This window comes from Malus sylvestris, chromosome 10 (assembly GCF_916048215.2).
Source record: "Malus sylvestris chromosome 10, drMalSylv7.2, whole genome shotgun sequence".
Classification (NCBI taxonomy): Eukaryota; Viridiplantae; Streptophyta; class Magnoliopsida; order Rosales; family Rosaceae; genus Malus; species Malus sylvestris.
The window spans coordinates 26874360-26900595 of record NC_062269.1 but is presented as its reverse complement, the minus strand read 5'-3'; the positions used below and the strand labels follow the sequence as shown (position 1 = coordinate 26900595).

The 26236-nt window shown below is 40.4% G+C and overlaps 2 protein-coding genes across 4 annotated transcripts; both read left to right on the top strand.

Annotated features, from left to right (window-relative positions):
* Positions 1-939: 939 nt before the first annotated feature.
* Positions 940-21886, top strand: LOC126585643 (cyclin-C1-2-like). Of its 3 annotated transcripts, XM_050250112.1 has the most exons (10): positions 9965-10132; positions 10237-10343; positions 11001-11042; positions 11156-11195; positions 11284-11328; positions 11936-12054; positions 12329-12443; positions 12608-12658; positions 20964-21111; positions 21581-21886. In XM_050250112.1, the coding sequence occupies exons 1-10, from the start codon at positions 10101-10103 to the stop codon at positions 21683-21685; spliced, it is 804 nt and encodes a 267-aa protein (XP_050106069.1). In that variant the 5' UTR covers positions 9965-10100; the 3' UTR covers positions 21686-21886. The 3 variants fall into 3 exon arrangements, with proteins under 3 accessions (XP_050106071.1, XP_050106069.1, XP_050106070.1); XM_050250114.1 differs by lacking the exons at positions 9965-10132; positions 11001-11042 and adding an exon at positions 940-1012; XM_050250113.1 differs by lacking the exon at positions 11001-11042 and having other exon boundaries at positions 9966-10132.
* LOC126585632 (dimethylnonatriene synthase-like) lies at positions 1983-4343 on the top strand. The gene is made up of 2 exons (XM_050250099.1): positions 1983-3090; positions 3504-4343. The coding sequence occupies exons 1-2, from the start codon at positions 2101-2103 to the stop codon at positions 4134-4136; spliced, it is 1623 nt and encodes a 540-aa protein (XP_050106056.1). The 5' UTR covers positions 1983-2100; the 3' UTR covers positions 4137-4343.
* Positions 21887-26236: the final 4350 nt, after the last annotated feature.

Below are 26236 nucleotides of genomic sequence, written 5' to 3'. Positions count from 1 at the left end.
CTATTTACCCTCATCGGTTAGGCTAGACGAAAGACGTTCGAATATACAAAGTGCATTTTACTGTATTGATATAAAGTAATAATATATATGCACCCAAGTGTGAACATGTACGATGAATGTGGGCGAAAACGTGAGTCTCATGTTATATGTCCTAGATTACTAACCACAATTTTATGCACTATTTGTTAGGCGGAAGATACCTTTCTCACCCATTCATACAAATAATTGTACGTAAAGAAATAAAAAACAAAGGAGCTGACAATGACAATGCTCACAATAGTCAAATGAAGGTGGGAGTGCTAGAGTGGGGCAACATTTATGTCATGTCCATGTACGGGTAAGTGGAATAAAAAGGTGAAATTGAATTATGACAACGACATCTACTCCGATGCTATTAAATATTGAGAAATAAAAAATTTGGTGGGACTCATGCAAATTATATTCTCTCAAAAGAGAAAAAAAAATAAAAAATAAAAAGAATTACAACTTTTCTCACAAAATTAAAATAAAATAAAATTTCACCAAAAGATAAATAAACAAACAAGAATTAGCATATAAAATAGATTACTAGAATATGGACATTTTAGTAATCACATTGATTTTTATTCTCATTCATATGAATAAGTAAACAACTTATATGATTTAGTTCTTCAAAAATCTGATGTGTATGATGAAAAAAAAGATATACATATTATAACGTTAGTGAATTCAAATTTCCAAGCACCACATAACAATACTAAGCACGGAAAAATTAGTCAGGCTAGTCAAGCTTTGAAGTGAAAATTTAAACCCAAATTAAAGGGTTGGGTATATAATTATTTGTCTACGAGATGGGTGGCAAGGCCCATGATCAACGAAATGGGCTCAATCCAAAGTCCAACTTGTACTTTCCCGGAAAACAGAATCTGAAGGTCTCAATGATGAAGTAATTGACGATTGGGGGGAACTCAGACACTTGGAAATCTCCCAGGAAAGAAAACATGGCTGCCAATTTCTGGACTTCGTCCCACTAGTATGCTCTTTTCGAACCCGAAATTGTTTTATATAAATTGCTCTCAAAGACATATATGAAAATATTTATGGAAAGCGTGGAAGTATAAAGAGAAGTGATGTTATATGTAGTAAATTACCGACCACCTTTTATGAATGATTTGTGGTAGGGTGGAGACATTTCTCATGCTAATTAATGCATGCAAATAATTTCTCGAAAAGAAACGAAAAATGAAAGTTGACAATGACAGTACTCATATGAATGTCGTTGGTGCTACATGCTGAATCCAAATCTTCTCCAAATCCTTTTTATGAGAATTCCAGAGATATGTAAATCGTGTTTATTCATCGTACATTGTACAATAAGTTTTCTTTAGATACTATTTATGTTCAATTTTAAATAATAAAATTTAAAATGGTTTTTGACCACACGATGTACAATGAAAGAAAAAAATACACGGATATCCGAAATCCTCACAAAAGAATCCGAAGATGATCCTTATTCCTACATGCTTTGCACATGTATTAAAGAAGATTGGTCAACTTTGTCCACGTCAACGATGAAAGAAAACTTATCGACCATAAATTTGATCACCCTTAAATGGGTTTTTTTTTTTTTTTTTAAATCGATATAATTGGATTTTGAGATTGTTCACCGTCAATTAGTTTGTAGAAAAATCTCCGTTAAATTGAAGAAATCATCAGTTTAGGTGGACGAATTGATTTGATAAATATACCCTCAATTTAATGAAGATTTTTCATATAATGACCCAAATGATTAATGTGGACAATTTCTGAAGCTACTTCTATTGATGGTTGTGCTTGTGATTTACAGATTCAATTTCATTATCTTCTTGATTTTTTATTCTGTTACAAATACAATCAAAAGCCTCCTATTCCCATTCTCTTTCTTCCCCTCCTCTTTATAAAAAAATCAATATAAGATGTTGATGTGGTTTAACCATGATCGTTCAAATAGGAGATGAGGAAATGGGAGAGAAATTAGGAGGGAGAGAATCCTTCTCCTCCTATAAATGCACATCCCAAAATCTACTACATATCCTCCGCACAATCTTACCACCACTTAACTCTCTCCCACCAGTCACCACCATGGAGTCAACAATTTCTCCATTCCAAATCATTCACACAGTTTTAGCTTCTCTAATTCTCTATGGTGCCTTAAGAATCATAGCAATAGCAAACACTAAGAAGAACACAACCAACAAAAAGATCATGATGCCTAAAGTCCCTCAACCCTCGGGAGCATGGCCCTTAATAGGTCACCTTCCTCTGCTGCGTTCTGAAATCCCAGTTGCACTTATACTCGGAGCCATGGCTGATCAACACGGACCAATCTACTCCCTGAAGCTTGGACAACATGAATTGCTTGTTCTCAGCGCCTGGGAACAAGTCCAAGAATTGTTCACAAAAAAGGACAGAGTTTTCGCCACCCGGCCGACTACAGCCGGCGGAAAGTACTTGGGCTATGACAATGCAACCTTCGCCCTTTCCCCGTACGGAGACTACTGGCGCGAGGTCCGTAAATTGACCACCATGGAGCTTCTCTCGAGCAAAAGAGTTAAAACCCTAAGCCACGTCAGAGCCTCAGAAGTTGACTCCTTCATCAAAAATTTGCACTCACTAGTTTGCACAAAAGATAATGTGGATCCAAGTTCAACGTCATCGTCGCCAGTGCATATGAGTGAGTTATTAGAGCACTTGACGTTTAACATAAACGTGAAGTTGATCGCTGGGAAGAGATTTACAGTTGGCCAGTATAACGAGAAAAACGGTGAAGTTTGGCGTTTTGAAAAGGCAGTAAAAGAGGCTTTGCATCTCTTTGGTGTTTTTGTCTGGTCGGATGCTATGCCATGTTTTGAGTGGCTAGACGGTTGGTTTGGTCACGTGAGTTCCATGAAGAAATGTTTTAAGGAACTGGACTACGTACTTGGGAAATGGCTCGAAGAACATCGACAAAGAAGATTGGAAAGCAAGAATAATAAGGTTGAGAGTGACTTGATGGATGTTATGATATCCAACTTTGAGGAGGATGAAATTTATGGCCATAACCGTGATACTGTCATCAAAGCAACAGCACTGGTAAGTTTATTTGGTGTAATTATGTATGGCACAAACCAAACGTTTGACGTGGTGTTATGAGTTATTTAAAATACAATAGTTGTTCATATTTTAATACCTAACCATGTATATATACAAAATGGTGCACCCACGACACTATAACTTTGTTACAAGTTTATGTGAACTTGTAGAACTATACTTAATTAGCATGCGCTATGAGATTACACTTGACATTAATCATAAGCCAATGTAATACTAAGTAATATGCTAAGTATGGTACTACATAAATGAACTTTTATTTAATTTTTCTTACCAATTGACGTGATACATAACTTGTCAATTTTTTGTTGCAAATAAATAAGTTTCAATTATATCATATCAGTTGGATTGGAAAAATTGGATTAATTTGTTTTCTATTTTCCTTCCTTTTGCAGGTGCTAATGGCAACTGGCACAGAAAGCACATCTGTGACACTAACATGGGCAATGTCCTTACTCCTCAACAACCAGAAAGTCCTCAAATCTGCCCAGGAAGAGTTGGACATCCACGTAGGAAAAGACCGATGGGTTCAAGAATCAGACCTCACAAACCTCAAATACCTCCAAGCCATTCTCAAAGAAACCCTACGCTTATACCCACCTGGCCCAATCACAGGCCTCCGTGAGGCCATGGAGGACTGTCATCTCGGTGGCTACTTTGTCCCCAAAGGCACTCGTTTACTAGTCAACATTTGGAAGTTGCAGCGGGACCCACGCATGTGGGCCAACCCTTGTGAGTTTCAACCTGAGAGGTTCATGACCACTCATGCTGACGTGGATTTTAAAGGTCAGAGTAATTTCGAGTATATTCCATTTAGTGCAGGGAGAAGGTCGTGTCCTGGTATGACACTAGGGTCGCATGTTGTGCAATTGGTTCTGGCTCGTTTGATTCAGGGATTTAATATGAGCAGAGTTGGTGATGGGGCGGTGGATATGAAGGAAGGGTTGGGGCTTGCCCTGCCCAAAGCAAATCCACTGGAGGTTTTTCTTGCTCCACGCCTTCCTCTTCAGCTTTACCAATGCCTTTGAAGTACTTTGGTTTGATATCATGATGTGCATGGGCATGAATTAGTTAAGCTGTAGAAATAATGTGATTTGATGATTTGTAGCAGCAATATTGAAGTGTATATTGTAAAGGATTGATGGATGTATGAATCCTGAATTTTTTTCTATTTCCAATTTGTATTTTTCAAATCTTATTGATAGGTAATTTAAATATATTATTCAAAGTAAAAATGTTTTGTATTGCCCCCATGATCTACTTAATACTGTGATAATGTGAAGAAATATCACACACATATAAGTTTATCAAATTTTTGCATGTCCTCATAATAAGTTGGTTGATTCCTAATGTTACCAATTTGTTTTTAAGTAGAACATTAACTTCTGTCTAATACTACTTAATTGGCCACCCATTACTATGGTCTGATGATATTTCTCTTCACTTAAAAGTGAGAGGTCTTAGGTTCGAATCTCGTGAATCGTGAATCCGATACCAAATTAGGTTACCCATTGTATGGCTTAGCTAAATTCCTTCTCTCCTAGTGTAAATATCGATGTACTAAAAAAATACTACTTAATGAAGAGCAACAATATTCTTATTTTACATTCCAATAACTCTAAATCGTGTTTGTTTGCCCTCATTAGCCCTCACTGGATTGGACTAGACTAACATCTAGTCTAATTATGTGTTTGTTAGTAGCAGGGATTAGCATTAGTGGGACTAGGAGAGACTCGCGTTCTCTAAAGCCTTCACTAAAGGGTCTTAGCGAGACCCTCCAAAAACAGCCGTATAGCTAAGACGAACTTCGTTCGCTCTTCTAATCCTCTGCAAGCTTCGTCGATCTCACCCTTTCTGCTTTCAGACCCATGGATCTCGTCACTCGCACATCAACAGCAACAACAGTCTTACACTGCACAATGGTCTCAACTACATGCTCTGACTGTAGACCAAACATCTCAACCTTTCAAAGAATTTACAAACGCAAAAAAAAAATGAAAAGAGAAATTGACGAAGAAAATCAAATCAAGGGTAGATATAGGCTTTCCTAAAGCTCATATATGTTGAAAATGGAGATAAAATGCTACTAAAGCAAATGATTGAATAAAGGAAACATCTCAACATTTCAACAGCAACGATTGAAGGAACAAAGCCAAGCAATAATAACTTGATCAGAGGGAGAAATAACCCATTAGCTTGTTTCTAGGGAATGTGAAATTTTGCAAAATTTTTTTTGCGGAAAATAGTTTTGAAGGATCTGAAATTTTGCAGAAAAAAGATGGAGAAACGAAGAGAATGTGACAGGGTCGAAGAGAATGTGACAGGGTCAAAGAGAGAAAAAGCATAGAAGTTTCTAGGGAGAGGGAATGTCACATCCCGGCCTGAACCCCACCACATCCCGGGCTCGACTCCACCGTAGCACGATATTGTTCGCTTTGGGCCCCAACCACGCCCTCAAGGTTTTGTTTCTGGGAACTCACACGAGAACTTCCCAGTAAGTCACCCTCATGGGATTACTCTCGCGCGAACTCACTTAACTTCGGAGTTTCAATGGAAACCAAAGCCAGTAAACTCCTAAAAAGCCTCGTGCTAGGTAGAGATAGGAATATACATATAAGGCTTAGAGGATCCACTCCCCTGGGTGATGTGAGATGTAACAATCCAGCCCCCTTAGGGGCCCGACTTCCTCGTCGGCACACATTCGGCTAGAGATTGGCTATGATACCAAATTGTCACATCCCGGCCCGAGCCTCCACCACATCTCGTCACATCCCGGCCCGAGCCTCCACCACATCTCGGATTCGACTCCACCGTAGCATGATATTGTCCGCTTTGAGCCCCGACCACACCGCACGGTTTTGTTTTTGGGAACTCACATGAGAACTTCCTTATGGGTCACCCATCATGGGATTGCTCCTGTTCTTGGGAACTCACACGAGAACTTCTTTATGAGTCACCCATCATGGGATTGCTCTTGCACGAACTCGCTTAACTTCAGAGTTCCGATGAAACTCAAAGCCAATGAACTCTCAAAAGACCTCATGCTAGGTAGAGATGAGAATATACATATAAGGCTTAGAGGATCCACTCCCCTTGGCGATGTGGAATGTAACAAGGAGAGTTCTAAAAAAATGAAAAATGTTGCATAATAATAAAATATTAATAAGTATGTATTAAAATATTAATAGATATGTATTAAATAATGTAATATTAAAGTTTGTTATTATTTTGATTTTTAGTTCGACACTGCACCAAACGCTTCATTAAGTTAGTCCAGCTTAGTTTAGTCTAAGACAGTCCAACTTAGTTCCTGAAGCTAGTCCAGTCCGAGACAGTCCGGTGCAACAAACGCACCCCTAGTATTTTCACTAGGGTACTCATCCAATAATTGTAGGAAATAAAGATATTTAATGTTCACAATAAAAGCAAATCCACCGTTGGTGGGAGGCTTCCTTTTTAAGTTACTTTGAAGGAAATGGAACCCTTACCATAAATCGTTTCCTACTCACCGTAGGCTAACCTAAAGATAAGGAGAATGGCATATATATCAAACGAATTTATTGTCACATAATATTTCACTTAAATAATCTATTATCACGTTTAAGTTTTTCTTCACATGCCAATGCATATCGTAACATTATCATAACAATGAACTTGTTCTATATAAATTTATTCAAACACGTAACAGTAATTATGAAAAGCATGGGGGTAAAAAAAGGACTGATACTACTGATTTTGGCACTAGTTAAATGAAGAAAATGACCCAAATTTTGAATCAACTAGTAGATCATCAACACGGGATCTCAATTCATTCGGCGCCCGCGAAGTCACCAAATGAATTGCCGAGCTGAGGCATATGTGTTGTAAATTACCAACCACATTTTATACATGATTCTTCGTAAGGTGGAGACATTTCCCATGTTAATCCACGCAAATAATTTCTCGTAAAGAACCGAAAAACAAAAGTTGACAACGACAACACCCATATTTAGGTTGTTGATGCAACATACTATCCACACAAATTAAGGAAGACTCGTCAACTCTATCCACATCACCAATGAAAGAAAAACTGTTGACCATGTGTTTGATCAACATTGGATGGACTGAGGATCCATGCGCCCCCTCACGCAAATTATTTATGAAACTTACTACACTGTTTATGAAACTTAATAGTATTACACTGTTTATGAAACTTAGGGGTGTAGTCAAATTTGGATTTGAGAGGATTTTAATAGATTTTGATACCTGATGGATTTCATAGGATTACATAGACTTCTACAAAATCCATATAGATTTTGGAAGATTTGAGAAGATTCGTATAACAGATTTCTATGGATTTTGAAAGATTTTATAGCGTTGAATCTTAACCATCAAATGGTGATAATGTATCTAGGTCATAAATCTAAGAAATGGATTGTGGATGCAAATTTCTTTCTCCTTGATCTTGGACAAAATTGCACCTACAAAATAATTAACACTTTTGGTCAAGGCCAAGAGTCTCACGCGCCCACGATGAATTGGGAAGGGGCTTTGGCTGAAGAACCTCCGATGCCAAAGTTAGAATTTAGAGAGAAAGTGTTTGAGAATTTTTAGAGAATTTTAGCAAGAGAGTTAGAAGTGAACTTTGAGGAGAATGAAGGGGTTTAAATAGGAGAGTGGCCGGCCTCTTTGGGTGAGAGAGAACCGGCCCCCTAGCTTCCTTTGTGGGCTAGGTTCTTGATATGTGTTTAATTTGGGAGTTATGAAATAATTAGCTAATCAGTTAGTTAATTAATAGAATATTTGCCTAATTGATTAGCTAATAAAATGGGAAAATGAGGTAGAAATTATAAGGCATGGCTGGCCCGAGAGAGAAGGTGACCGGCCTTATGTGTGTTTTTTGGGAGTAATTGGTGGTTTAATTGACTATTAATAGATTAATTAGGTAATAAATCTATTAATTACCAATTAACATAATTTAAAAGGAATGTTTTGGGAATTACCATGTAGACAGGAGGTGATGAGGATGGATGAAATAGGCTTTGAATTGTTACCTATTTTGAGCACTTTTGACTTGGTTGAAAGATGATTGCCCGTTGCTCGCACGTAGGAACTCCGATGTGCCTCAAGGGTATTCTTGTCCTTTTTTATCCAAAGATCCACATCTCGCCTTGTGATTATTTTTAGCTCCACATGGATCCTCTCCGGATCCCTCCCACCTAATTCTCCTCATCAAACAATCTGAACCCTTAAAATTTGATCCAACGGCTAAAATTATTATAATTTTTAACGTGGACCCGTATTTTTAGCCATTGGATCAAATTTCAAGGGTCTGGATTGTTTGATGAGGATAATTAGGTGGAATGGATCGGCGAGGATCCCTTTCCATAAAATCTAATCAAATGAAGTTGTTCATACTCTGGAGCTGCATCCTTTGATGCCCAAAAAAAAAGTTAAAATTATCACATAAACCCAACTCCTCAAAGATCCCCCGTGCACCCATTTCCATTCCAACTTCCTCCCTCACTTTATTCTTATCATTTTCGTTGTCACCTTATGTATTCATGTATATAAGGGCTTGATTTAGTTATCCAAGAGTACTTTTAATATTTATTAATGAAACGAATTCATTCATGGTAAAAAAAAAAAAACAAGCATAAAGAAGAAGACATGCTCTCAACACATGAACCCATGCTACACAAACAGTAGCAATTAGCAGGAGGGCCTAGCAACAACAAAAAAATTGCAAACATGAAGAAAAAATTGCGACCCGGCAACAAAAAATTGAAGAAAAAATCGCATATTTTAATTTTAGAGGACTAAAATATAATTGGATTATGTCAAAGGGTTATGCAACTGAAGGATTGGTTGAGTGCTCTTTGCACGCGCCTTTAGTTAGGTTTTTTTTTACTTCATTAAATAAAGTTATAGAATGATTTTTGGTTAAAACTCAAAGTTTTGAAACAATTTTCATTAGTTTTCCTTTTTAACTTACTTTGGATTGCAATTGAACTCTTACATAACTTGTTTCCCTATTTACCCTCACCGGTTAGGCTAGACTAAAGATGTGTGAATATACGTGCATTTTACTGTAGTGATAAAAAGTAATATTGCATATGCACCCTAGTGTGAACATGTACGATGAATATGGGCGAATACATGGATCTCATGTTATATGTCCTAGATTATTGACCATATTTTTATGCACCATTTGTTAGGTGGAAGATACCTTTCTCACCCTACGTTAATACATACAAATAATTGTATGTAAAGAAACGAAAAACAGAGGAGCTGACAATGAAAATGCTCATAATAGTCAAATGAAGATGGGAGTGCCGGAGTGGGGCAACATTTATGTCATGTCCATATACGAGTAAGTGGAATAAGAAAGTGAAATTGAATTCCGACAACGATGTCTACTCTGATGCTATTAAATATTGAGAAATAAAAAATTTGGTGGGACTCATGCAAATTCTATTCTCTCAAAAGAGAAAAAAAAATCGAAAATTAAAAGAATTACAACTTTTCTAACAAAATTAAAATAAAATAAAATTTCACCAAAAGATAAATAAACAAACAAGAATTAGCATATAAAATAGATTACTAGAATATGGACATTTTAGTAATCAGATTGATTTTTATTCTGATTTATTTGAATAAGTAAACAACTTATATGGTTTAGTTCTTCAAAAATCTGATGTGTATGATGAAAAAAAAGATATACATTTTATAACATTAGTGAATTCAAATTTCCAAACACCACAACAATACGAAGCACGGAAAAATTAGTCAGGCTAGTCAAGCTTTGAAGTGAAAATTTAAACCCAAATTAAAGGGTTGGGTATATAATTATTTGTCTACGAGATGGGTGGCAAGGCCCATGATCAACGAAATGGGCTCAATCCAAAGTCCAACTTGTACTTTCCCGGAAAACAGAATCTGAAGGTCTGAACGACGAAGTAATTGACGATTGGGGGAACTCAGACATTTGGAAATCTCCCAGGAAAGAAAACATGGCTGCCAATTTCTGGACTTCGTCCCACTAGTATGCTCTTTTCGAACCCGGAATTGTTTCCCATGTTTCTGTTTTTTGTTTGCTTTGATTTTCGTAGGTTTTGATCATGTGGTTCTGTTTTTTGTTTCACGCAGCAAACAGCTTTTGGATCAGGAAGACGTGGATGTCGTATCCCCGCTTGATAGAGAGAAGGGCATCACTCTTGAAGATTTCAAGCTCATAAAGATGCAAATGGCTAGCTGTATTTCCTCTCTCTCTCTCTCTCTCTCTCTCTCTCTCTCTCCCCATGTTGTGTTTTTTATTTGTATGAACTGGGTTTTTGTTGTCCTTTTTTGTGTGGATTTTGAATGTGTTTTCCAGCTTGGGTTTTTGTTATTTGTTGAATTGGTACGTTTCTGTTGAACTTTCTTGGTTTCGTTTGAGCTTCTTATGCCCTTCCATTTATGAACTTCATTAGATATGACTCGGCGGCTGCATTTGAATTTCGCATACTAATCGATACAAAAGATTTAAAATTTAATATTTCAGCTATAGTTAATCAGAGCGTTGGGATGAACAGAACTACTTAAATCCTCCGACCGGTTAAATTTACAGATTCTAGTTTCATCATGATAGAAGGAATTCGGAATAGTACTATGGATTTCCAGACGTGCTTAATTGGGAATTATGGTCTGGTTAATGTTTGGAAAGACTGTAACTTTTAACAGGATTCGTCGAGAATTCTTAAATGATGAAATGCAATCTACCTTTGGACTTTTTCACCTCAATTGAAACAATAGAAGAAAAAAATTGTTCTTCTGTCACGTGGTGGTGTGTGTGTTGCTCCACTAGAGTAATTTCCCTTAGAAGTTGTCATATTGTGCGTTGGTGTTCTTGGCTTGTGTTTTCTTTCTTGAAGCGATGGGACTCTCCGCCATAGAGCTTCTGCTGCAAGATTACTGTATGTTGCTCACATACACATGCATAATACTGCTGATCGCTCACTATGTTTTTCATATCTGCTGTACTATAAATTATTCATTTTTTGCTCTTTTTCCATTTCCTTTCTTTCAGATATATCAAAATTGGCCCAACATGTAAAAGTGAGACAAAGGTCGGGCTAATTTCCTCATCTACTTTATGTTAGGAAAATTCTTAATTCACCTCTGCCTATCTATCTGATTTCTTATTACTGTTTTCAGGGTAGTAGCTACCGCAGTTACATATATGAGACGAGTGTACACCAAGTACGTTAACTAATTATCTTATTGTAGGAGAAATGCTCAGTCACTAGCTTGGTTTATTCCTTATTTTTGGTTGTTCTCTTCTGATAGTCGGAGTCCTGAGATTGTTAAACTTAACCCCCAAATCCTTCCTTTCATAATTGAGTTCATATCTGTTAAGTTTCTCATTTCTTTAGCTAAGCTACGTTTTTTTGCCTCTGAACTGATTATCACAATAACTACTAACCAAGGCATATCCTCGACTTATTGATTGTCAATCATGATTATACCTGCCTGTTGTTTGCTTGTTTTCATCTGCATATAGTTCACCCTGCTTATAGATCACATGTTTAGATGGGTGTTTGAACTTATCAAATTTCTAGTACTTATTCCCCCAAAAGGTTCAGTGCAATATATGCATACATATGGATGTTCAATCTTTATTCTATTATGGTTGCTTGTTCCGATGTGTTGTATTCTGGGTTCACAACGCAATTATGTCTCAATTCACTATACAGTTATTGTTGACATTCCCTTCTTTGGGCTTGCCGTTTAGTAGTCTATCGTTGCAGGACTTTGAATTTTAGATGTGATTTTTCTTTCCAAGCATAACGTCTCGTTATTGCTTCAGGAAGAGTATGTCTGAGTATGATCCACGTCTTGTAGCTCCAACCTGCCTGTACCTGGCATCAAAAGCAGAAGAAAGCACAGTGCAAGCTAAACTTCTAGTATTTTACATAAAAAGGATTTGTAAGTATTGGTTGCTGAAAACAATAGATTCCTTTCTCCAATTTTTGTTATGATTTACTTGTTGTCGTTCTATTTATTATGGGTGGTGCTATCTGCACACCTCTTTTACCTCCCACACACCCTCTTAATTTCCGGCCGTCAGATCGAATGAATTGAAGAGGATCAAAGGGCAAAAATTAACAAAGGGTATGTGGTAAGTAAAAATGGGTGTGTGGATAGCACCACCCCTTATTATTGAAGCACTGACGGACAATCTGAAACATTTCTTTTACAGATACCGATGATAAGTATAGATATGAGATCAAAGACATACTTGAAATGGAAATGAAGATTTTAGAAGCTCTCAACTATTATCTGGTTGTATACCATCCTTATCGCTCATTGTCTCAGTAAGTACTTTTTCTGTCAGTGTTGATGAACGGATGATTGCGGAGATGAAAATCTCTTTATCTGATTAGTTCCCCCTTGATAACGCTTTCTTTCTAAGTACAGTAATTTTCTCTTTTGTCCCTCCATTATTACTTTAAAACAATTTCACTCCATTTCTTTCCAGGTTGCTTCAGGATGCAGGCTTAAACAATATAAGTATGACTGAGTTAACTTGGTAAGTGCCCAATCTACCAAGTGGTTTATTTTCGAACATTGTTATACGTATCTGACTGTTTACCTAGCGGCTATTTATTTATTTATACATCATCTTCAGAAACCCGCAACTCGTAACCTTGTTATTAGGACTTTGTGTCTCTAGGGCACTGCTTGTTGTCAAGGAGTTTTAATACAGAAATGCCTCTTTGGTGTTTCTGATAAATGAATATTTGTATTTATACATTCTCGCGAACTCCGCCTATGTCTTACATGGCCGGTCCCAAGCCCGGATAAAGGAGGAGGGGGAGGGCGTCAGGTAGTCGACAGCCGGCACTCCATGATCACGTCGAATCCTTATGAAAATGAATCCAGAACAAAATCGCGCTAAAGCTAGGGCGTCACCCGTAAGTGGCGCGCTGTGTGGCCTGAGCACAGTGATAAGTGAGCAAGGGTCGCTGTATCTCCATCGGCACCCGGATGCAGTGTTAAATGAGCAAGGGGGCCATAGAAACTTCTTTTCGAACGACTCCACTCAAAGTTGTTTGGGAGCATATGCTCCTATCAACTTTACCCGGGACACACAAAAGAAGTACTTTGATCCTATTAGACGGGGGAGGGTGAAGAAGCTAGGACAGAAGGGTAGAGTTCAAGAGAGCAAAATGCGTTTAGGAACGTGGAATATAGGAACCTTAACGGGAAAATCTATGGAAGTAGTGGAAGTTATGGTGAGGAGAAGGATAAATATTATGTGCCTACAAGAAACTAAGTGGGTTGGTAGTAAGGCAAAGGATCTAGAAAACTCAGGGTTTAAACTTTGGTATTCGGGCACAAATAGAACGAGAAACGGTGTTGGCATCATCGTGGACAAGACCTTGGTACAAGATGTTGTAGATGTCAAGAGGGTAGGAGATAGAATCATGGCAATCAAGATTGTAATAGGACAAGAACTTATCAATGTGATTAGTGCGTACGCACCTCAAGTAGGGTTGGATACGAGTTCGAAGGAGAAATTTTGGGAAGATCTTGGAGACTTGGTGCAAGGAATTGCTCAGACGGAGAAGTTATTTATAGGAGGAGATTTAAATGGACACGTGGGCAGGGAGACAGGCAACTATGGAGGTTTTCATGGTGGCCATGGTTTTGGGGAGAGAAACGAGGATGGGGAAGCTATCTTGGATTTTGCAATGGCATATGATCTCTTCTTAGCCAACACCTTCTTTAAGAAGAGAGAAGAACATGTGATCACCTACAAGAGTGGGTCGTCAAAAACACAAATAGATTTTCTTCTAATGAGGAAAGGGGATCGTATAACTTGTAAGGATTGCAAAGTTATACCAGGAGAGAGCGTGGCTAATCAACATCGCTTGTTGGTGATGGATGTACATATCAAAAGAGTAAGACAAAAGAACAAGACTTGGAAGTGCCCAAGGACTAGATGGTGGAATCTAAAAGAAGAAAAACAAGTCATTTTCAAAGAGAAGGTAATCACCCAATGTGTGTGGGATAGAGAGGGGGAAGCTAGCCAAATGTGGGATTCCATGGCTAGTTGTATCCGAAAAGTAGCAAAAGAGGTATTAGGAGAGTCCAAGGGCTTTGCCCCACACCAAAAGGAATCTTGGTGGTGGAATGAGGAGGTACAAACAAAGGTGAAGGCTAAGAAGGAATGTTGTAAAGCCTTATACAAGGAGAGGACCGATGAAAATGGTGAAAAGTATAGAAAAGCGAAGCAAGAGGCGAAAAAAGCTGTCAGAGAAGCTAAGTTAGCGGCTTACGACGATATGTATAAACGACTAGATACCAAAGAAGGAGAGTTGGATATCTATAAACTATCTAGAGCAAGGGAAAAGAAGACAAGGGACCTAAACCAAGTGAGGTGCATCAAGGATGAGGATGGAAAGGTTCTTGCTACAGAGAACGCGGTTAAAGACAGATGGAGAGGTTATTTTCATAACCTTTTCAATGAAGGACATGAAATGAGTGATTCTTTAGGGGAGTTGAGTAACTCAGAAGAGTGTAGAAACTACTCTTTTTATCGTCGAATCCGGAAGGAAGAAGTGGTTGTAGCTTTGAAGAAGATGAAGCATAAAAAAGCAATAGGCCCAGACAATATACCAATCGAAGTGTGGAAACTTTTGGGAGAGACAGGTATAACATGGCTCACTGACCTTTTCAATAGGATTTTGAAAACGAAGAAGATGCCAAATGAGTGGCGAACGAGCACTTTGGTGCCTATCTACAAGAACAAGGGCGACGTACAAAATTGCATGAACTATAGGGGTATTAAGCTAATGAGTCATACAATGAAGCTCTGGGAGAGAGTCATTGAGCATAGATTGAGGCAAGAGACACGGGTTTCGGACAACCAATTCGGGTTCATGCCAGGGCGCTCAACCATGGAGGCAATCTATCTCTTACGAAGATTGATGGAAAGATATAGAGATGGGAAAAAGGATTTACACATGGTCTTTATAGATTTGGAAAAAGCGTATGATAGGGTCCCAAGAGACATTCTTTGGAGGATTTTAGAGAAGAAAGGAGTACGAGTAGCATATATCCAAGCTATAAAGGATATGTATGAAGGAGCAAAGACTGCCGTAAGAACTCATGAAGGACAAACCGAAAGCTTTCCCATAACTGTAGGATTACATCAAGGCTCATCCTTAAGTCCTTACCTTTTTGCGTTGGTAATGGATGAGTTAACAGGACATATTCAAGATGATATTCCTTGGTGTATGCTTTTCGCAGACGATATAGTGTTGATAGATGAAACTCAGGAAGGGGTAAATGCAAAGCTTAACCTTTGGAGAGAAGTGTTGGAATCTAAAGGTCTTCGCCTAAGCCGATCAAAGACAGAATATATGGAGTGCAAGTTCAGTGCAAATGGAGGCCAAAACGAGTTAGGGGTGAGGATCGGAGATCAAGAAATACCAAAAAGCGACCGTTTTCGTTACCTAGGATCTATCTTGCAAAAGAACGGAGAATTAGATGGAGATCTCAACCATAGAATACAAGCTGGATGGATGAAGTGGAAGAGTGCATCCGGCGTGTTGTGTGACCGCCGTATGCCATTGAAGCTCAAGGGAAAATTTTATAGGACGGCAATAAGGCCGGCGATGCTGTATGGCACAGAATGTTGGGCGGTGAAACATCAACACGTACACAAAATGGGTGTAGCGGAGATGAGGATGCTTCGTTGGATGTGTGGGCACACGAGAAAGGATAAGATTAGGAATGAGGATATCCGGGGTAAAGTAGGAGTAGCCGAAATTGAAGGAAAGATGAGAGAAAATCGGTTACGGTGGTTTGGACATGTGCAAAGAAGGCCTACTGACGCTCCGATTAGAAGATGCGACTATGGGACAGAGGTTCAGGGCCGAAGGGGTAGAGGAAGACCTAGGAAAACTTTGGAAGAGACTCTAAGAAATGACTTAGAGTACTTGGATCTAACGAAGGACATGACACAGGATCGAACACAATGGCGTTCTAAGATTCATATAGCCGATCCCACTCAGTGACTTGGATTTTCCAAGTCTCCAACCGAGAAGTTTTCCTCACTCGGGAAATTAAGGGAACACTACCCCAACCTACATGCTCCACTCAGAAAGCTTCAACATACAAGCTTCAACAAAAGAAAATTCAAAGAACTTAGCGAAGAAGGCTTTGGTGTATTTAACACAATACGTTGAAATGAAGGAAAGCTTATTTATTGATATCCCCGATCAGCTACAAATATGTACATATACATGAGTCAAAATAAACACACAAGACGGAGCCTTCACAAAGGTTGCTTAGGAGAAGTCTCAGCAGTCGGTAGAGCCCCAGAAAGAGAAGGCACCGGAGGGGGATCATTTGGAGCCTCAGTACTGGACAAAACCCTAGAAGGAGGAGGCATCAGAGGTTGATCATTCGGAGCTTCATTACGCGGTACAGCCCCAGAAGACGAAGGCAATAAATGCCTTTGGAACAAACCCACAAATCTCTGATGATCAAGTAAAACCTGACCATCAGTTTCCTTCATCTGGTCAAGCTTCCTCTTCATGTTTGTAGCATAGTCATGTGCGAGCCGGTGCAACTGTTTATTCTCATGCTTGAGCCCTCTAATCTCCTGTTTGAGACTCATCACTTCAGCCGCCAGGGATTCAACTTGGCGGGTTCGAGCAAATAGGCGTTGGGCCATATTAGACACAGAACCTGCACACTGAACACTGAGAGCCAGCGAATCCTTAACAGCTAACTCATCAGACCGTTTGGAAAGTAGTCTGTTATCTTTGGGAGTGAGAAGGTTCCTGGCCACCACCGCAGCGGTCATATCATTCTTCATCACGGAATCCCCAACGGTAAGAGGACCAGTAGGGGAGACGAAGGATGGGCGCCATATGTTGTCTGGAGAAGGCGGGGCTGCCTCTTCAACAAGGTTCAAGTCAAAACGACGGTCGGAGGGGCCAGACATTTTCAAAGGTGTTGAAGAGAGAAGAGGTCGGACAAATCAAGATCTTAGAAGTGCAAGAATGAAGCTTCTACTGGTGGAGATTCAAGTGTGCTTTGGAACTTAATGTCAGCCTCTATAAAAATTTGCACTCGACGGAGCTTCAGACATCGAAGAGGCGCCTGCTCAGAAATCGAAGAGGCGTTTGCTTTCTCAAAAGCTGGGCTGCTTAGAGATCACGAGGGTTGATCTCAGAAATCGAAGAGGCATTTGCTTTCTCAAAAGTTGGGCTGCTCAAAGACCACGAAGGCCGATCTCAGAAATCGAAGAGGCGCTCGCTTTCTCAAAAGCTGGGCTCCCTAGAGACCACGAGGGCCGATCTCAGAAATCGAAGAGGCACCTACTTTTCCAGCCTTGTCAGCACCCGTCACACGCACACTCAGCTTTGCAGAAATTATGGGCATTCTGTCGAAGACTTCTGGGGAAGTAGAAAACACATGAATCTTACTGTTCAATCACCCACTTCCCACACGCAACAATAGCTCATGGGTACCACAGATAACTTTGCCAAAGTTCTCTGCCAAAGTTGAGCACGTGAAGCTTGCAGCTCCTACTACATCGCTCTGACCAAGAAGGGTAAAAGAATAGCAAAGAAACAGCACTAACAAAGTTTAGACCCATAAATTTTGAAGGTCTAGCTACCATATTATTACCCACAAGGGTAAAGGAACAGTACCACTGCTGGATAATTGGAAAGTCCCTTTGTGTCAACCTCTGTGCTTCGTGGCAAGGTAGACTAGCAAACATGCCCAACCTTTACTCACATTCGAGAAAACACTCCCAATAAGATTGCTTGCTCCAAAATCGAAGAGGCACCGTCCTCCGAATCTCGAGAGCCAGACTCCCAACATGACTACTTTCTTAAAAATCGAAGAGAGGGTAAAGGAACAGTACCATTGCTGGATAATTGGAAAGTCTCTGTGTGTCAACCTTTGTGCTTCGTGGCAAGGTAGACTAGCAAACATGCCCAACCTTTACTCACATTCGAGAAAACACTCCCAACAAGATTGCTTGCTCCAAAATCGAAGAGGCACCGCCCTTCGAATCTCGAGAGCCAGACTCCCAACGTGATTACTTTCTCAAAAATCGAAGAGACACTGCTCCCCGAATCTTCGAGAGCCAGACCCCCAGCATGATTGCTTTCTCAAAAATTGATGAGGCATCGTTCTCCGAATCAATCGAAGAGGCGCTCGCTTTCTCAAAAGCTGGGCTGCTCAGAGACCACGAGGGCCGATCTCAGAAATCGAAGAGGCACCTACTTTTCTAGCCTTGTCAGCACCTGTCACACGCACACTCAGCTTTGCAGAAATTATGGGCATTCTGTCGAAGACTTCTGGTGAAGTAGAAAGCACATGAATCTTACTGTTCAATCACCCACTTCCCACACGCAACAATAGCTCATGGGTACCACAGATAACTTTGCCAAAGTTCTCTGCCAAAGTTGAGCACGTGAAGCTTGCAGCTCCCACTACATCGCTCTGACCAAGAAAGGTAAAAGAATAGCAAAGAAACAGCACTAACAAAGTTTAGACACATAAATGTTGAAGGTCTAGCTACCATATTATTACCCACAAGGGTAAAGGAACAGTACCACTGCTGGATAATTGGAAAGTCCTTGTGTGTCAACCTCTGTGCTTCGTGGCAAGGTAGACTAGCAAACATGCCCAACCTTTACTCACTTTCGAGAAAACACTCCCAACAAGATTGCTTGCTCCAAAATCGAAGAGGCACCGTCCTCCGAATCTCGAGAGCCAGACTCCCAACATGACTACTTTCTCAAAAGCGAAGAGAGGGTAAAGGAACAGTACCATTGCAACTGGCAGCTCCCACTACCGTGCTATGACCAAGCAGGGTAAAGGAATAGCATTACTACTTGTTGTTAGGGAGACTCCTATATATGTCGACCTCCATCCCCAACGGACAGGCAGACCTGCAAAAATGCTCAACCCTTCATCATATCTGAGAGGGCACTCCCAACGAAGCCTTTCGAAATATTCAGCTTTCTTTCCCCCCGATAATACCTCTGCAAACAAGCTATACTAGAGCAAGAATATCTCATATCATCAGGGTTAAAAGCAAGAGTATCTCATATCATGCTTTTTCCCTGTCTTTTCCTTTGGCCTTGTTTTTACCTGCAAGACAAGGAGAAAGAGAGCAATCAGTCAGCACTTGGAATCAAGCTTCCAGCCAGGAACTGACTGCCTGGAACCCCTTACCTGATTACTTACCTGGCATTGCTCTCGAGTACTCATCTTCAACATCTTATGTTTCCAGGGAAGATTCTGCATCTGCTTGAGGAACAGATAGGGCAAGTGCGAAGGATACAAGGAAGCATGTGGAGACAAGCGTAACAGCACACATGCCGATACACCCATTACTCTATCAAAAGCAAAAGTATCCCATATCAGTAGGGTGGAACGTACTCTAGATTTGATGGACTTGTTTTGACCCTCAAATTCTTCAGTCGGCCTTATACTCTGGAGGAAACCAGAAAACCCTCCAGCTCAGTTCAAGAATAAGCCTGTGGAAAGTTACTTCTTCAAAAGCAAAAGTATCTCATATCATCTCTTCTCATTTTTCTTCTCTTTATCCTTCATGCTGCTGCAAGATGGGGAGAAGGTGAACAATCAGTCGGAGCTCTGATTGCTTACCTTGTCTGTCACCTCTTTCAGCAGACCCCCTAGCTCGGCGACTTGGGGGACTCCTACTACATGGTTTGTATCGCGCTTGACCAAGCCTGAGACTACAAGTAAGCTTCAAGTGAAATTGATACATTACCTTGTGCATCTCCACCAGTTAAAGATACCACCCCTGGATGGAGGAAGAGTACTTTCAGAGAAGATGCCACATCTACCTATGAGACAGATAAGGCAAGTCAAGACGACACCACACTCCGATACTTAGAAGTTTCGTGATTACGAGATCATTCTCCCACAATATTTCCTAATGTCATTTGTACAAAATCATTCACTTGTACTCACTAAAGGAGAGCTTGAACCTATGTACTTGTGTAAACCCTTCACAATTAATGAGAACTCTTCTATTCTGTGGACGTAGTCAATCTGGGTGAACCACGTACATCTTGTGTTTGCTTTCCTATCTCTATCCATTTATATACTTATCCACACTAATGACCGGAGCAATCTAGCGAAGATCACAAAAAGCGACCGTTTTCGCTACCTAGGATCTATCTTGCAAGAGAACGGAGAATTAGATGGAGATCTCAACCATAGAATACGAGCTGGATGGATGAAGTGTAAGAGTGCATCCGGCGTGTTGTGTGACCGTCGTAGGCCACTGAAGCTCAAGGGAAAATTTTATAGGACGGCAATAAGGCCAGCGATGTTGTATGGCACAGAATGTTGGGCGGTGAAGCATCAACACGTACACAAAATGGGTGTAGCGGAGATGAGGATGCTTCGTGGGATGTGTGGGCACACGAGAAAGGATAAGATTGGGAATGAGGATATCCGAGGTAAAGTAGGAGTAGCCGAAATTGTAGGAAAGATGAGAGAAAATCGGCTCCGATGATTTGGACATGTGCAAAGAAGGCCGACTGACGCTCCGGTTCGAAGATGTGACTACGGGACAGAGGTTCAGGGCCAAAGGGGTAGAGGAAGACCTAGGAAAACTTTGGAAGAGACTCTAAGAAAAGACTTAGAGTACTTGGATCTAACGGAGGACATGACACAAAACCGAGCGCAATGGCGTTCTAGGATTCATATAGCCGACCCCACTTAGTGGGAAAAGGCTTTGTTGTTGTTGTTGTTGTTGTATACATTCTCGCGCTCTCTAGAACTTAAACGTGAGGTAACCTTGACATTTTTGATATACACAGGGGAGTTGTAAATGACACTTACAAGATGGACCTTGCACTTGTACATCCTCCACACCTGATTGCTTTAGCTTGCATATACATTGCTAGCGTGCTTAGAGATAAAGATACCACAGCATGGTTTGAAGAGCTTCGTGTGGACATGAATGTGGTGAGTCTTCCTGATGTTTCTGCATCATTTCCTTATGATTATCTATAAAAACATAAAAAGACCTTTTGTCTGTTTAAGGCGCAACCCTACTTGGGTTCGTCATTTGATTGCAAATGCTGATTTCGTTTACAACGTCTGGCTATGCATTTGTTAAAGTAAAACCCTCCTGGCCTTTGTTACTTGATATTTGGAGCATTGATCGGGAAGTTCTGTACAAATGGCTTGAAACTGGGGAAAAAATATAGTTGCGTTTGGTCCGGCATGCGCACCGGCAATGCCACTTGTACATTATTGTATAACGTGGTAAAAGATTATTTGTTTCTGCATTTAGCATATCATCTTACTCTTGAGGGATCTGTTTATAAATCAAGTTTCTCTGACCATACTCTAGAGTTGGTAATAACAAGTAAGTGTAGCGCTTTCTTTCTGTTCGTACCCTGGGAATTAATTATAACGCATACTTTGACAGGTGAAAAACATATCAATGGAGATACTAGATTTCTACGAAAACCAACGAACGATCCCAGATGAGAGGTTTAATTCTGCTCTCAATAAGCTTCCCCACAAATCATAGATGGCCGGAGAAGGCTAACGCTACTGAGAAACCATCGCCGGTCAATGTATGAAGAACTCTATCAATGGATCTTTCACCCTCCCGGAAGTGCAATAATGTTGTATAAATCAGAAAGATTCCGTTGTAAGTAACCTATCATGTAAGATTCTTATTAGGGAACTTTAATGAAAAGCACCTGGTACTGTTCACTTTAACGAAAAACCACATTTTTACACTAAAAAGTCAATCCTGTTACTATTCATTTTACCCTTTATTTTGTCCTTATCATTAAAACTCAAAGTTTTCAAGCCCTTTTCATTAGTTTTCCTTTCTTATTATGGGTTTTCAAGAAGTTGGGTGGATCAATCGGTCTATCATTTCCAACATTTCGATGAACATTTTGAGCTGCATTAGGGTTTTCTCTGGCGTGATTGATACATTTTTCTACAGACATTACTTCCAACATTTCATCACTGCCAATATTACACAAAAAAAAAAAAAAAAAGAAGCCACTCACAAAGGCAACGTATGATTTCGTTGCTAAAGGGGAGGACTAAGATGGGAAATTCCCGATACAGCATGATCGGTGGAGATCTAGCATGTGCCATGGTGCATAAAAATAATTGTTTTCCGCCACTATGGTACCATAAGACACTTCTGTAAACCTTCAAAGTGTGAATAAAAACATGAAACTGCAACAAGACTTGAAGTTCAATTGGCTCCGTATCCTACATTCCAATTCGCAAATGACTCTTTCATACACAATATCGCTTGCATAAAAAAAAAACATGATCCCGTTTGAAATTGGACTAAGATGGGGAGATTTGGGAGGTAAGGCCATCTCCAACTGAATAAGGGTCAAATGACTTATTTTAGCCCTATAACCCTCCAAGGAATTAATATTTTAATGAACAGTGTCAAGTCATATTTCTTACCATCTCCAACCGAGAGGCCATAGGGCCTATGCCAAACATAGCCCTGTGACAAAAAACCATCTTCAACCGACGAGACCAAAGGATCATATGACCAAACATAATTTATTATTTTAATTTAAAAACTACAACAACTTAAATTTAAAGTCTATAATCATCATCAACATCATCATCTGCCATTGTAGGATTATAATCGAAGGTAAACAATTGCCGTCGGGCCATAATTCCCCTTTTTTTCTTATCAAAATAAGCCTTACTCATTGGAGTGTAATCCGAAGTTTTCCTTTGCATATTCCTGTCATCCATCTCTTCTTATATTTGTATGGCCCGTTCTTCATGCCTACGGTTCATTTCTTCTGCGGCAATGCCATTTTGCTCGGCCATTAATCACAAAGAGGCCGCAATTTCATGTTGAAAGGCGTAATCATCCTTTGCCTTGCCCTTTTCCTTCAATTTTCGGGCTTTGTTTCATCCCATAACCCTAGATATGAAACCTTCACCCTGAGACGAATTTTCTACCCTTGTTTCCATCTTCATCGCCATCTGCAATTGAGAATGCATTTCCAAACACCAGTGTAGGACCTACTCTATGTTGAGGTGGATCTTCAAATAACACCCACCCTTTGCAAATTTCCCAACAACCATGATGCTGAAAGGTTTTAAGTTGTCTTCCATATACAATTCCTCCACTTGGTGTACCTAGAAAATATAATTACAAAAATTAAAGAAAATTAATTTATGAAATTAAATGTAATATAATTTGTTTGTACCATACTTAGGGCCTCCGTATTTAGATCTCGTATAAATACTCGGGGGACTCAAATGTAATTATGTAATAAATGAAGGGGCAAATATGTAATAAGTGAGAAGCCCTTATTCTATGTGAGAACTCCTCACTCTCCTCATTTGAAGAGGCCAATTCTTAGGCCTGAGATCCTCATAGCCTCACTCTCACATTCAGAGAGGCTCATCCTCACATACAGAGGCTCTCTCCCTCACAATCCTCTCAGAGAAATACAATATCATTGTGGACGTAGCCCAAACATTGGGGTGAATCATGATACATCTTGTGTTATTTACTTTCTTGCAGATTCACGGTCGAATTTACGTTGTTCCAATACCCCTCCGATTTTGTGCATCAACATTTGACGCCGTCTGTGGGAATCGACACGAAAAGTTATGTCGGTTATTTCATTTTTTTTCACCTCCACCGTGAATCTGCAGAAACCCAAGAACCAAACACCTACACAATCACTGCAAAACCCATGTCTTCCGCTTCAGCTCTCACGGCGGCATCGATGGAAACACAATCACATTCTTTCCCTCTCTCTCTTTACTTTTTGGCAGAAATTCAGAGAATTGAAGTGTGAGAAACAAACCCACTAAATCTCTCAAGACACCCTCTTTCTTGATCTCCACCAAAAACCCAAAACCGAACCAACCTCCCCCAGCTCACTCTCTCTCTAGATTCAGTTCTCATTCTTCATAGCTCTCTGCAAGTGCAATGCAAAGCCGATTCAAGCTCAAGCTCTTGAACATTTTCCGATCCTTATTCGGCTCCTGCAGGACCCGAAACTTATCAGACGAGATCGAAAAAGCCCTGTGCTTGCCTGAGAACCAACAAGACTTGCATGCTGCCGAGCCACGGCCTAAGCAGTTGCCGCATCGATAGTTTCCTTCCATTTGCAGACCCAAATGCTCCAATTTAAATTAGTCCACTATCTCTACCAAAGACGCCATGCTTCCAAGATGCCATGCCGCCTCATGGTCACCAGCCCGGGTTCGTGTACCCATCTTATGGCTCTGCTTCTCGGGGAGAAATCTGGGAAAATTGGATTCGACCGCGAAGAAGAAAGATGCAGATCAGGAAGAAGGTCTGACCTCTCCCCTTCTGTTCACCTCGTATGCTCCAGTTGCTGGGGACCTCCATCCGCACGTGTGCCAGCTCAACTGGAACCTGGGGAAATTGGGGCCGGAGTGAAAGACGCAGCTGGCACAAAAGCTAGGACTGCAGCTGAGACAGGTGACTGTGTGGTTCCAGAACCGTCGCGCTTGGTGGAAAACCAAGCAGCTCGAGCTGGATTACGACCTTCTCAAGTCATTTTCTTCTAGCTGGAATTCTTCTAGCGTCCATCATTCCAGCAGTAAAGGAGCCACGTGCTCCACCGAGGCCATGATAACCCCTACCACGTTATTCTCTATTTTTGTCACGATTACCCCTGCTGTTCTTAATCATGTCATCAAGCGACATATCCAAAGCAGTCGCTCATGGAGAAAAGCCAAGACAGGAAGCAGAAAGCAAAAGCAAGGAACAAATGGAAGTCTCAAGACGTAAAGCTTGTTTTTGATGATGAGCAGCACATGGGTGATACTGCAAAAGCAAGGAATAAATGGAAGTCTCAAGACGTAAAGCTTGTTTTCGATGATGAGCAGCACATGGGTGATACTGCAAAAGCAAGGAATAAATGGAAGTCTCAAGACGTAAAGCTTGTTTTCGATGATGAGTAGCGCATGGGTGACACTGCAAAAGCAAGGAATAAATAGAGCCGTGGATAATTTCGTCAAAAAGAGAAAAAGAAAGAAGGTTTTCTGAAAAAGAAAATCTGACTCCTATTAGTTAAAGTGGCGGTGAGTCCCTCATAGTAACGTGGGTTGGGCCATTGGCACGAGTTTTGGTTCTTTTGATGCATTAGTGCAAAAGATCAGCACAGAAGGTGTGTTAGCAAAGATGGTGATGCGTGCATATGTGATTTATTTTTCTTATCTTTTAGAGACATCTGTATAACCTCATCAGAGGGTAATAAAAAATTTAAAAAAAAAAACATTTGGCGCTGTTTGTGGAAATCGACACGAAAAGCTATGTCGGTTCTCTCTCATTTTTTCACCTCTGCCGTGAATCTGCAAAATCTGCAAAAACCCAACAACCTAAAGCTTTCCCGGAAAAACACCAAACCAAAATCCTAGTCCCATCTCTCTCTCTAGAAACCCAGAAATGGGTAAGCAGAACAGACACGTACTCTAGAAATTCTCTCTCTACAACTCTCTGAAATTCTCTGCAACTCTCTAAAATTCTCTTTGGAATTTCTTCTTCCATGGCGTCCTATTCGATGTCAGTAAGCGGAGTGCTCACGTCCCCATCGTCGGTGTTGCCAAACTCGAAGCAGAACCATAACATCGGCCACTTCTCGTTCAACGACTCTCATCTCTCTAGGACCAAAATCTCCACGCCCAGCACCTGTTTGAGGAGATCGCCCACTAACAAAGTCCCACCGCTGGTTATGTCTCCCAAAGCTGTTTCCGATTCCAAGAACTCTCAGACGTGTGGTGGTGGTAGTTCTTCAGATCCAATAGCTCCAACGGTCGACTCGGATCAGCCACCAGCACTTACCGCGCCTCTGCTCTTCAAGTTTTCGGCTCCATCCGGCCACCGTCCAGTTCGCCGCCGACTTGGTTCTCCACCTCGTCGTCTGATCTTCAAAAGGTGGGCCACTCGCCACCCAGTTGGACGGATCAAAGTCGGAAAGTCTCATACCACCACCTGTTTCAAGCGCTTTTTCAAGTAGGATCAATTGCTAATAGAAAAAGTAGAAAGAATAAGGATGAATGAAGTGACAAGAGTTTATACGAAGAAGTGCATTGA